Here is a 12,710-nt window from a genome sequence, read left to right as displayed (position 1 = left end):
CTCCACTATATGGTGGTAGCAGTCTATACTTTCCATATCGTTGAACTTTGTAATCTGCTATGCATCCTTACTCCAAAGAGAAGATTTCCATAAATTTTTGGCTGTGGTCCTCCAAAGTCAGGTAAGATATTTTATTGAAAACAGAATTGATGGAATCCTTAACTACAAGTCCAAAGAGACTGAAGATATCTACTCTGAAGACGAAGTTGGTCATAGAATTGGTTACAATCTGCAAGTAACGAGTTTAGTCATTTTGTGTGAAATACTGTGGGGAAGGACAGCTGTTAATGCTTATTTGTCAACAAGACATTGTTGAGGTATCGGACTATGCTAAAAATGACAGTGATCAATAGGATTCTTGAAACTTTAGGCATTCTGCAGTCTTCTCTGTAAGGAGCCAACTGGATGAAGATGCAGTATGTAAGAGTGTCTACTTGGGACCTTTGATGCTCAGGGTTTTTGCAATGTAAGCCATGTAGGTCCAGGCCCAGTATGATTGTACTGGCTGCTGGGTTCATTAGTGGAGCTAACTCCAGAAATTCATGTTTCGAAATCTATCTTAGGGAAGGAGTACAGAACCTTTAGTTCAAGCACCTGGTAATCCTCGAAGTGCAAATGCATGTAATCATCACAAATATGAGCTCCAATCTCCACTCGTCTCTTCAAATGAGGGAAATGTCGTGGGTGAGGAGGGCTTACTGTTGGAAGTTGTGGATAAATTGACTGGTGCATTTAAGTAACCACAATGTGATCTTATTTAGCACTCCAGCTTACTGTAAATGAACTTACTGCAGTGCTTTAAACTTTATTTTGAGCTACTACACATATGGAGGATATGGAACCCCCTCATCACCAACCTTACTATCATGACAATAGAGTTTATTTACTAAGGATGGGGGGACCAACCATGCATAAGTAGTAGAGTGTGTAATGCCCATGTTCAATTGTTCTGCAGTTGGGACAAGTATGCCACGAGTTTGTTGGAATGCATTTTATGTAGACTATGCATATTCACTAGATTTGCCTGAAGCATAGATTAGAGATGTTGCACAGTAGCTTGGTTACCACACAATCAGAACAAGCAAGAGATGTTGATAATACAAGATGGAAAAAGGTTGTTGTCTTGTCTCTTGGATGAGGTGGAGCTGTCAGAAATGTCATAGCGGTGGCAAAGTATTAGGTAAGGCACCATATTTTGTTTAATTTTGCAGATAGTTATTGTTTGATGTTTGGGAAACATTCGATTAAAATCCATGCAGGGAGGAGGTAATCAGTAACCGTTACTCAGAAGCTAGATAACTGATCATAATTCTCATAATTATGTCTGGTGGAACTATGCCCTCTGCTTTTATTGTATTATCCAGACTCCATCATCAGTGTCAGAAATTTATGTGGTATGTATTGTTATGGGCTTTCAAGTTGCACAAACATATATAGCTGCACCCTTTTATCATCAGATTCTTTTTAATTCGCCCAATTTTTATAGCAGTAAATCAAAAATTGTAGTGGGCTTTCTTGTTCAAGGAAGGTCTAACAGTTATGTATGAGTTTACTACCATTAGACACTAGGGGGAATGGGCAAGTGGACGAGAGTCGTTTTTGTCATGAGATGTTTTAAAGCTTATCTTTCAATAAAGAATATGCATATGCAAATGGCATTATACAGATGTGAACTCGCTGTCGGAGCATGAATAAATCATAGTGGTACTCAACTTTTGAAGTATAAGGACAAACATCAAATTAGATTATAAAATCCAATGTCTTGGTGACACACTACTTAAAAAAGATTACCTGTTTGGCTTTGCAACCACCATCAGATCTATAAGTGAGAACACACAAATCAAAAATATAAGCAGAGTTATTTACCTAGTGAGTACGTGAGGGAGATGGAGGCACACAGTCAACATATAAAAGAACAAAAGTAGATATTGTAAATTTAAAGATAAAGTAAAGGCTACTAGTAAAGTACCTGTTACAGACAATTGAAAGACAGGCTGATGGATGTGAAACAGATCAATTTTAAAATCTTGTCAAATTTTCACTTTTGATCCTACATGTTTGAAAGTAAGCACAATGTATAGAGCAACTTCAAAAATTTTATTAACAGAAGGAAAACAAATCAAGGGTGGAAAATAGTGTTGTACAAATGTCGATCTTCACTGGCAAGTCGTTTGTCAAGGCAGTACTTGAAGTTCATCACCACTTGCTGCAACATGTCATCTGCTATGGTTTCAGTTTCATTTCCGATGGCATTTTTCAAAGCTTTGAGGGTTTGTGTCTTTGTGACGTGCCCTTTTCACTTAAGATAAACGCAAAGGAAAAAGTCACAGAGGCTGATATCTGGGGGTAGGCGGAAGGCCAGGGGATGTCACCGTGCCGAGAAATCTTGCATCTGGAGAAAATCAATTGTGCGAAGTTCTGTGATACCTGTTATCAACCCATGCTGAAACACCCATATGAGTATGTTATGTAGCTGTCACAGGTGGCAGTACAGAAGCTGACTCTGGCATCCGGATGATCTAAAGATAAAGAATACTATTGTGGGATACATTATGCCATGCCTGCTCATCTTGTTCGTGTAGATCTGTAGGAGTTGTTGGTTGATAAGTCACATGAGTCACTTCTCGTTCCGTCATATCCCATATGTGCTCGATTGGAGACAAATTCAGAGATTGTGCTGGCCAGGGAAGTTGCTGAACATTTTGCAGAGCATGTTGAATTTCACAGGCAGTGCGTGGGGGAGTATTACCCTGCTGGAATAATGCATCACCTTTGTGTTGCAAGAACGGGTCTAACAATATTCTGCAAATACCAAGCACCTCTCCAGAAACACCAAAACTGAATGAGAGTTGTAGCTTATCACACCCCAGACTATAAATAAGGCCTGTGATGGGGCCAGTGTATCTTCAACCAATGCACTCTATGAGACAGCGTTCGACAAGTATGTCATATGCACAAATGACCATCACTTATGTGCAGGCAGAATCTGCTGTCATCGCTGAAGACCACGGCACACCAATCTGTCATCCAAGTGATTGACAGCACCAGTCAAGCCGTGCATGTTGGTGCCGTGACATGAGTGGAAGAAGGGCTATAGGTGTATGTGCCCGTAGTCCTACTGCTAATAACCAGTTTGCAACAGTTCGTGTTGACACATGTGGGCTCACAAGCCCTCTTACCTTTGCTGTGGTAGCTGTGTGATCTGCCACTGTTGCTCTTACAATATGGCAATTCTGGCAGACATCTGCACTATGTGGACAGCCGGAACATCATCTATGAGTGTGAGAATGTTCACAGGATACCAGCATCATTGCACAACTGACACAGCGTGTCCAAAACTCGTCTGGCAATTCTCCGAAAGGACCATCCTGCCACTCAAAAGGCCACAATTTGGCTCCTTTCAAGCTCACTCGCTCGGTTGTAGGAAGCATGAGTGCATCTCTGTGATGTGGTTGCCAGCTGACTTCAAATGTTTGCACTGAACTGAGCCCTCTGGCTGTGAGCATTCCCTATTAAAGATTAGACACAGATGGTACTCTGATAGGTAAGCCACTACACTGTCTGTTGGTGGACAATGTTGAACCATTATCATTACATCTACTATCTCCCAGAGGCATGTGGCCATCATCAGTTCCAAATTGACGTTGTCTTTCCAGGTGTAGTAATTTTCTTTGCCAGTGTAGTTATACATACATGCACATAACACATGCATTAAAAGATGGAGAGAGGAGTAACTTTTATACATTTTGAATATATTCTATAATATGTATTTTTCTTTCTTTCTTTCTTTTCCCTAGTGTCATCCTGTCTCGTACAGGCTTCATTTTTTTCACATTTTGGTGACTTTTACTAATAAACTTTGTGACTGAAAGCTCTTCGTGACACCACAGTCATCAACATGTGCTCCATCTGTCAGTGAATTGTGTAAACTTTGCTCTGCGTGTTATCATATTTTAACAATTTTTGTTTCGTATTCTGAGGCATAATTTGGGAATCAGCTCAGAATTTTCCTAAATGAGTGCGGGAAACTATGTAGGAACCAAACTCGGGCTGACCTGTGTACCATGGTTGTTAATTCGCTATGTGAATTTGATGTGGGTGTGGCTCATAGAATCTTACAAATTAGTGTGCTGCGTGTTATGCTGTATCAGTTTTAATTCCATCTTTATGTCACTATTCACTCTCTTACATTTTAGTTCAGATAAACTTACATTTATAATTCATGCTTTCAAGTTTATTTTAAATTGTCTTACTTTCAGTACAATGGCTCCATTTTGATGTTATCAGATGTAAAGTTGGGTGTCAGCTTAGATGCGATGTACTGCTTTTCATATGATACCTTTATGAACCAACTATATAAATACAGCCTTCAAGTACTTTTTAAATTGTTTTTAAGCTACTTAAATTTTTGGCCTTCATCCCAGGCACTCGGTAATACATTTCGGAATCCTTTTATGAAGATTACCGGTTGCACTGTCTTCTTTTTCGCGTTAAATACTGGGAATTGTCTGTGTTTGATTAAACTTTCATCAATGTTATTGCTTGTGGAAGTAGAAGCTGCCCCCACGGGTTTGTGAATAGGAATGCTTCCTGTAAATTGTATGTCTTCTCTTTCCGAATCGCTTTTTTGTTGGTATGAACTGTACGTAATGTTCTCATTTGCAAATGAGTACGCTCGAGTTCAACAAGGGTGGATTTATGGCTTTTACACATATTAAATTTATTATCTATTTTTACAAATACAGATTATGCCATATTTTAGAAAGATATATGTTACTTTTGTCTACAAAACAAACACACACACACACACACACACACACACACACACACCCCTCTCTCTCTCTCTCTCGACGTGTAATGTAACAGATTTATCAAGACCCAAGAATTGTGGATCATGATGCACCAGTTTACTAAACAACACGATGAACATCAAATTCCATTATTCATGTAAATGTATATGAACACATTTGATTTTTCTGCTTATACTATTATTCAACAGATTATATGCAGATTTCCTTAATAGCAACTTTACAAAAATTTGATAATATCAAGTATATAATTGATGGATAAACACGTGTGTGGTAATTTGAATTTTTTATATAAATTGAAATAGAAAAACGTACAGAAAAAGATGTAAAATATAAAAGGAATGGGCGCAAATGAAGGCAAGAAAAATTACAATCTAATTATATCTAATATTAAGAATTTGTAATACTAATTGTTAGAAACACTCATGATACAAGTCTTGTTTTGGAAAGTACATGAATCTATTAAATCTTATTATGGATTGTAAGGTTTTACTCTGCTATGTGCATCATGGTGCACTAATTTCTTAAATATGATTTCTAATTGTCAATCAGTTAAAATATTATCTTCAATAACACTTGCGCTTGTTGTCATTGTTAAAACAATAGAGATGCTTCAGCAGCTTTGTCTGCATGGGACTTGTTGATTAGCTTAGTTTTGTCTGAGCTGTGTCACAGGGGGTTAAAGTTAATTTTGTTATGAAAATAGATTTAATAAAACATGTCAGTGAATGAATATTGCTGTTTCGAGTTTGTTTAAAGATATTCCATTCATATATTGTAGTCAGGTGCTGCTATACTTTGATAGGAAGTCCGTAGCAGCATTTCTCAGTGACAGAACGAAGAAAAATACTTGCAATAAATAAGTTTTGTCTTCCACAAGAAGCATTTGCAAATTAATAATTTGGAATGATTGAACTTTACTATAATTTTCTCTCTCTCTTTCAGTTGTGTGTAAGTGGTATTTCACGAGTGACAGTCATTGTAACTTTTACTTCATCACTGCACCTGTTTTTCTACGTATTGACTCAGAACCTTCTTGTCACTGCTGTAATCAGTAGGTAACTTGTTCACGTTATTTGTGCATTTAATAAGTCCATTCTCTTGTTTTACAAGTCTGTTGATATGTTTTTGTTTATATTTTATCATTTTTAGATCTGATAATGGCTGCAAACCAGTGATCAGTTTTAGTAAAGCAGCATGGGACCAAGACATTGACTTTTATAGTCTAATACATTTCAAAGTTCACAGATCTCCTGCACAGATGCAAACAGCTTCATTTTGTGACTTACATCAAATAATAGTTATTCTTCGTACGCCACAAACATGAAGCTGTTGGTGGGAACAATGCTAAATGTGTATCTATTCAGATTTTCCATTTATGAGCCTCTTTACATCAGTGCACTTGATGTAACCCTTGTCTGTTCTTAAAATTTTGTTCTTGTCGGGAATGGCAATCCAGCTGCTCATCCAAGAACTTTTCGTGTAGAGTCTCATCATATATATAAAAGCCATTCATTGTTAAGTATCCTCCACTCGTAGTTGTTGACATTTGCCCTAATTTAATGTTATAAAAATATTTCGCTTTCTCCCTCTCAGGCGAGTCCAAGTCTCTGCTTCCTTTCTAATCTGTCTCATCATTCTAAAAAGGCTTTTTATGCTTTCATTTGAAAAATTATTTTGCACTACTTTCATGGGAAATCCTTTCCATCTGCTATGTCCATCTACATTATTCGTTGATATAACATTAGTATCAATTTGGTAGTACTTGAGTGTAGCAGTTGTCAAACTAATGTTCCCTATTCTGCATTTTAATAGCTGCACTTCAGGTAGTTATTTGTAGTTGCGAATGTCTCCGTGATGATAACTTTTGAAAACAAAATATAAAACTTTCATCTTTTCTGTAGCATAAAGTTAACTTGTATGTAATGTCAAGTTTTGCCTGTAGATTTGTACAATTGCCGATATATGTATATTCCTCCACAACAGGTACGGGATGGCTAAAGAAGGTAGAAGCATTATTGGAATGATATTCAAGAATTTCATCCAGTCCCTAAAGCCACGACAGATAAGAGGAACTGCAGTAGGAACAGATTACTTAGGAAATAAATATTTCGAGATACCGGCCAATCCAAGCGTTGGCAAGAGAAAAGCTTCACGCTGGTTTGAACCAGCTGTGAAAGATAACTTTGAGCAAGAAATTCCAGCAGAATGGGAAGCATGGCTCCGAGGACGAAGAACAGCACCACCGATGGAAGAGGAAATTATGCGCAGTGTTGCCCTTATGGAACTGAAAAAGAAAAATGCTGCAGAACTTGCAAGAAAAGAAGGAAAGAAAGATCCTGGAGTTTTAGATAAAGAGGTTAAAGGAATGGAATCATTTCCAAAGTATGATGAATATGAAGTAATGCCAGGTAAAAGTAAGGAAGCAGTTAAATAACACACATTGAGGCAATTTGTTGTTTATATAGATTGTGCCAGTCAAAAACGTTGTTTGTGTTGAACTATAGGTTTTTTCCTTTATATGTTATTCATAACATGCAGGCACGAGTTACCGTATAATGATTCTCACTGATTTCTCGTAAGAACTTTGTTTATGCATGTAAAACAATAAAGTGCAGTGAATTATTTTTGTGAACATTTCTCATGCATTCCACTACAGAACTGGTTTACAAAAGAAACATCAGAGTAATTATATTTCAATTAAAGCAAAACATAGTTGCTGTTGTGATAACCTTTTCTGCTATTTAAATGAGACCACAAACATGTGATACAAGAATTTAATCCTTTTCTTGTGATATCAACAGTTGATACAAATCTTCAAATGTCGCTGAGTTTTATGTTGAAACTTGTTTGCAAAGGCAAAAGTACTGAAATAATCTTAAGTGTGGATTAAGTGATGTGACAGTGCACATTGGAGTAGATTTATTCAAAGATTGTTTCAGCATTGACATGGAATGGATGGTGTTTTAAGTAGAACATGACTGTTCCATTGTCACCTGTATGGTTCAGCTTCATCTGCAGGATTATGCACTTACTTTCTACATGTCTATAAGAGAGAGAAATCAGTAAATTAGCCTACCAGTGAATGACTGGATTTAAATGGAAAACCCTCATTTGTCACTGTAACCTGCTCTTAGTTCAGTGCACTTTATTCAGTTTTTTTCACTGAGTAAATTGTATCCCAGAAGTGTGATTGTGCAATAGACCTGTCTCTGGGTTCCACAACACCTACATTGGACTCATAACAAATTCCACCCACAGATTTCTTTACTCTGCCTAAAGAAAGGAGGAGGAGGAGGGGGGGGGGGCAGTACCCATTAGGAGAGGAGGGTACAAAATGAAACTTCACCCCCTGGGAAGATATGTGATATTATTTCAGTGATTACAAAACTGAATCAAATTCGTAAGGAACATAGCAGTATGAGTGTTTCACCAGTATAGTGTTTCACCTCATCTGGCCTGGATGCTTACACTGATTTGCTTGGGAAGGGTGTCATAAAGCCATTGTGAGGCAAGCTGACTCACAGCTGTTGTAACTGGTCCTTGATATCTTGGATACTGGCACTGATAAGGAGTTGAGGTTTGAGCTTGTCCCACACATGTTCCATTGGGGGTAGATCTGAGGGTCTTGCTGGCCATGGTAGTACCTCAACATCACAGAGAAACGTCATAGAGGCACATGCCATGTGTGGGTGAGCATTTTCTTGTAGATAAATAACATCACAGTTCTGTTGCACAAGAGGTAACACTTGAGGACGTTTGTGCTGTACCATTGTGTCGTCAAGAGTTTACTCAGTCACTACCAGCTGTGACCTGAAATTATACCTGGTGGCTTCTGAAACTGTGACACCAGCAATAACAATGTTGTTCCTCTCCATAACATTATAAGAATGGGACCGCTACCCAGGTTGTTGCCACACTCACCGAAGATGGTCGTCTAGGGTAATGCAGGCCCACAGTTTATCGATGAACACAATGTGATGACATACATCAGCAGTCCATATATCCCTGTCAGAGCACCAATCCAAACGCAGCCATTTGTTTTGTGGTGTCAATGGCAACCTATGCATGGGACTATAATCCCCTAGTATGCCTGTCCTAGTCTCCGACTAATGGTGTGGGCTGACACACAGTATATTCCAGGGAGTCCATTCCTTTTCTTAGATGAATGACAGGTGCAAGTGTGAAGGAGTGATGACGTGCTCACTACACTACATGGCAATCCACCCCTGAGGTGGTCGACTAGAACCTCATATTCCCATTCCATCTAACATCAGGCCACTGTCACATCCGAATGCCCCATGAATTTAGATATTGCACAATTCGACCATTCAGGAAAATGGGAGACCCACAATCAGGCCCCTTTCTAACCCTGGCAGATGCTGACAGAGCTGCCCCACATTGTGTCTCCATGTCCTTCACAGTGATCTCTCAACATCTGACTCTTTTCGTTCCCCTTATATACCCCACTAGGTCTGAACACTGAACATGAGCAACACTAATGCTCTCTAGTGGCCATTCTATGTATAACGGAAAATTATGGGTCTAATCATTTACATACCCACCAGTGGTGTGTATGTGAACAAAATTATATTAAAATCCAACCATATCTCCTGCGTGCACCATCATTTTGTTACACAGTGTAGGTGGATATAAAGTGGAAATTGGGTGGTAAAGAATGTAATGAAAGAGAGAGATTGTCAAACAAATTGTACTTCAAACTCCAGAGTTCTCCCATTTCTCTTTCTCCTTTTGCCATCCCAACCTCTTCTCAGGTACAGCTAACTCCTGATTATCAGAGTTAATGTGGACCTGAGACTGTACTGATAACCAAAAACCACAGATAATCCGAAGTGTACTTGTTTCTACTGGAATGTGCTGCATAGTGTACATGGACCAATCACATTATTGTGACCATCTGTCAAAAGCCTGAATAGCTGCATCTTGCACTGCGTCCATGCAAGAAGAGAGTCGGTGATACTCTTTAAGATATCAACAGGGAGGTACAATCCTCTGGTGCCATGGCCAGCTGTGCTAGGTTTCATGGTTGAGGATCCATGATGTGAACAGTCCAATCAAGGTGGTACCACACAATCTCAGTTGGGTTTAAATCCAGGGTGTTTGGTGGCCAAGGGAGTATGGTAAATTCATCATGGTGCTCTTCAAACTATGCACGTATACTACGAGCTGTGTGCCACATTGCATTGTCCTGCTGGTAGATGCCATCATGTTGAGGAGAAGCAAACTACATGCGGTGGTCCCCAAGGATGCGTACTTGTGTTGATCCATTGTGCCTTCCAGAATGACAAGATCTCATCTAGGGAATGCCACGAAAACATTCCTCAGACCATAACGCTCCTTCGTCTACCCTGGACCCTTCCAATGATCGTTGCAAGGCCCTACAAGCCAACGGCCATCTGCCCAGTGGAGCTTATAATGTGATTAATTCGAAAGGCCACCAGTCACTGCTCAGTGGATACCCAGTTGTGGTACTGGTGTGCAGAGTCCAGCATCTGTCACTGATGAACAGCAATCAGCATGGGTGCATGAACCAGACACCTGCTGCAAGGGCCTATACGCAGCAATGTTTACCGGTTGGTTATTGAGGCCCCCTTGTTTCATCTGGGTGGTCAGTTGCTCAACAGTTTCATATCTACTTGCCCATACACATCTCTTCACCCATCATTCACACCTGTCATCTACGGCGCATGGCACAACAAAGTTGCCTGGGCACTGGTTTTGGATAGCGCCATTTTGCACTAGTGGCACTTTAACAGTTTACGCATTATGACCATGGCTGCACTGGTTTCCGCGTCCCCTCCCGAAACACTTTAAATACCCTCCACTGCTAGTGTTGCCACCGCCATCTGTGAATGGTTATCATACATTGATGTCAAACATAGGTGGTGGTCACATTAATGTGACTGAACCGTGCATTTGTAAGGTGTGCTACATGTCACATTTGTAAGCAGACTACGTTTCTGATACTGTACTTGCCTAAATCAGACAACTTATTTATGTAATTACAGCTAAAACACATTATGTTTCATTACCACTTGCATTTTCTAATAACATATCAGTGCCTTTCAATGTCCCAGCGTATGTGATAATGCATTAATTGAATGCATTTTCTTCATCTACCAAACACACGTTGATCACCATGTCTATGTCACTTAGCTGCTCAAATTCTGGTTGATAGGCATCAATATTTAACCCCTCACAGACAGTTTGTCATCTGTCTTCACAACCAAAAATTTGTATTCCAAACAAAAATATTTACTCTAATTATTACAGAATACTTCACACTTAAATTTTTATTTTTTAAAAAAATTGCTTAACTGTGCTACGATAATTCACATCTGAACAATTGTGAGTTTTATGGTTTTACTCTTTGCAAGGTAATCGATAAGATTAATCTATTTTTGCTCCACAGAAGACCTAGGTAATTTCCAGGAAACGAGGAAGTGATGTAGGGAGAAGTAATGGTAAGTTCAAATTCAGAGACCCTTTTGTTAGCTGTTTAAAATAAAAACGTGTTTCTTACAAGTCTTCACCAGTTTTGGGTTTTAATTTTAATTGGTGGTTAACAGTTCAAATGAGGGAGTTTTTGGATGATATAGTATTCCAGTTTATCCCAATGAAGAAAACAAACGCACAACATGATAACTTTAAAAAGCTGTATAAACAAAACTATTTTGCTGTTCAAGATGAAAACTTAATTCAGTTACTGTGCAGCATAACACTATGTTACTGAGAGTGCCATCTCTGCATGTTCATTAACAAAACAATGATAGATTCATTGTGTTTCGTGATGCTGAGGTAGCTAACTGTATTTTTCTGACAGAAGGAACTAATTTCTCCTCATTTAAGCTTATGAGAAACACACAGGAATGGATCACTAAAACATTTCTATTGACATGCAATTGAATGGCCCTCTGGCTACTGTGAAATGTAGATTTAGGGCACATCAAGATGGTGGTCATATGCTCAAGAGGTGCTTTGTCATTGTCTACTTCAGAAGGGCTGAGGCAGTTGTACTGTACTGTAAGATACAAACAACAGCATGGCCACAGTGAAACAATTTCACATACAAGCAAACAGCAGTTGAGAACATACACTCAAACATAGAAACAATCCAGGTACTGATACAAGCAGTTGCTGACAATAAGTATGAACCCAATATGAAGGTGAGTGCCTGCTGCACTGCGTTTACAAAGAGGAGGGCTCTGGTAGACAGTGTGGCAAATGTTGTGCCATGTGCTCAGCTCATGTGGCCCACTGCAGGTGGCCTCTGGTGGCTGGTGTGGGCAGATGCTATTAGCGGAATATTTGAAGTGTAGTGTGCCGGCAGCCTACTGCCAGGGTTTGTTTCCAAGTTTTACATGCAAGGTTATATCACTCCTTTCCCTTGGGGAAAGGGCACTTTGCTGATGCAGGCATAGTGCCAACTGTTGAGACATATACGGCCTCTGCAATAGATGTCACAGTCAATGACAGCAGCAGCAGAAGCAGATTCCAAGCCGGAACCACTGAGTAGGGGAGGAAGTGACATGGCCATGGAGATGAGCGGCGACCATTTCACCACAAAGTACCATAAGAGAGGGCTAGTGACAAGGGCACTGGTAGCATCTCAGTATCCTGTTCCTCAACACAGTGGAAACGCGCCAACAGTGAAGGTGACAGTTGCTCAATTGGGGGCACCAAGGTTGAAGGGCCCAAAGGCACTGTCCCAGTCTATGATGGTATCACTAGTGAATTCAAAGCATCACGGGAATGCCTGGCAGCAGGTGTCATGGGGCAAGACCCCAGAGGAGAGGTGAGAGGCAGTGACATCTACAAGGAGGGAGTTGTCCATCCCCACAACAGGGATGCCCTGCGAGTCCAGGACAGGCACTGAGGGAG

At 39.7% G+C, this 12,710-nt stretch overlaps 1 protein-coding gene across 4 annotated transcripts in view; it reads left to right on the top strand.

Annotated features, from left to right (window-relative positions):
- The window catches only part of LOC126262919 (NADH dehydrogenase [ubiquinone] 1 alpha subcomplex assembly factor 2), a 34,502-nt gene extending 27,067 nt beyond the window's left edge, over window positions 1–7,435 (top strand). For 2 of the 4 annotated variants that reach the window (XM_049959865.1, XM_049959848.1), the window contains exon 2: window positions 6,795–7,435. In XM_049959865.1, the coding sequence (XP_049815822.1) occupies window positions 6,802–7,245 (444 nt within the window). In that variant the 5' untranslated portion in view covers window positions 6,795–6,801 and the 3' untranslated portion in view covers window positions 7,246–7,435. Of the gene's footprint in view, window positions 1–5,753; window positions 5,867–6,794 lie in introns of all 4 variants that reach the window. The other 2 variants (XM_049959856.1, XM_049959839.1) reach the window with 2 other exon arrangements.
- Window positions 7,436–12,710: the final 5,275 nt, after the last annotated feature.

The sequence above is a fragment of the Schistocerca nitens genome, chromosome 1 (assembly GCF_023898315.1).
Source record: "Schistocerca nitens isolate TAMUIC-IGC-003100 chromosome 1, iqSchNite1.1, whole genome shotgun sequence".
Lineage (NCBI taxonomy): Eukaryota > Metazoa > Arthropoda > Insecta > Orthoptera > Acrididae > Schistocerca > Schistocerca nitens.
This window is presented reverse-complemented; position numbering and strand designations above follow the sequence as displayed.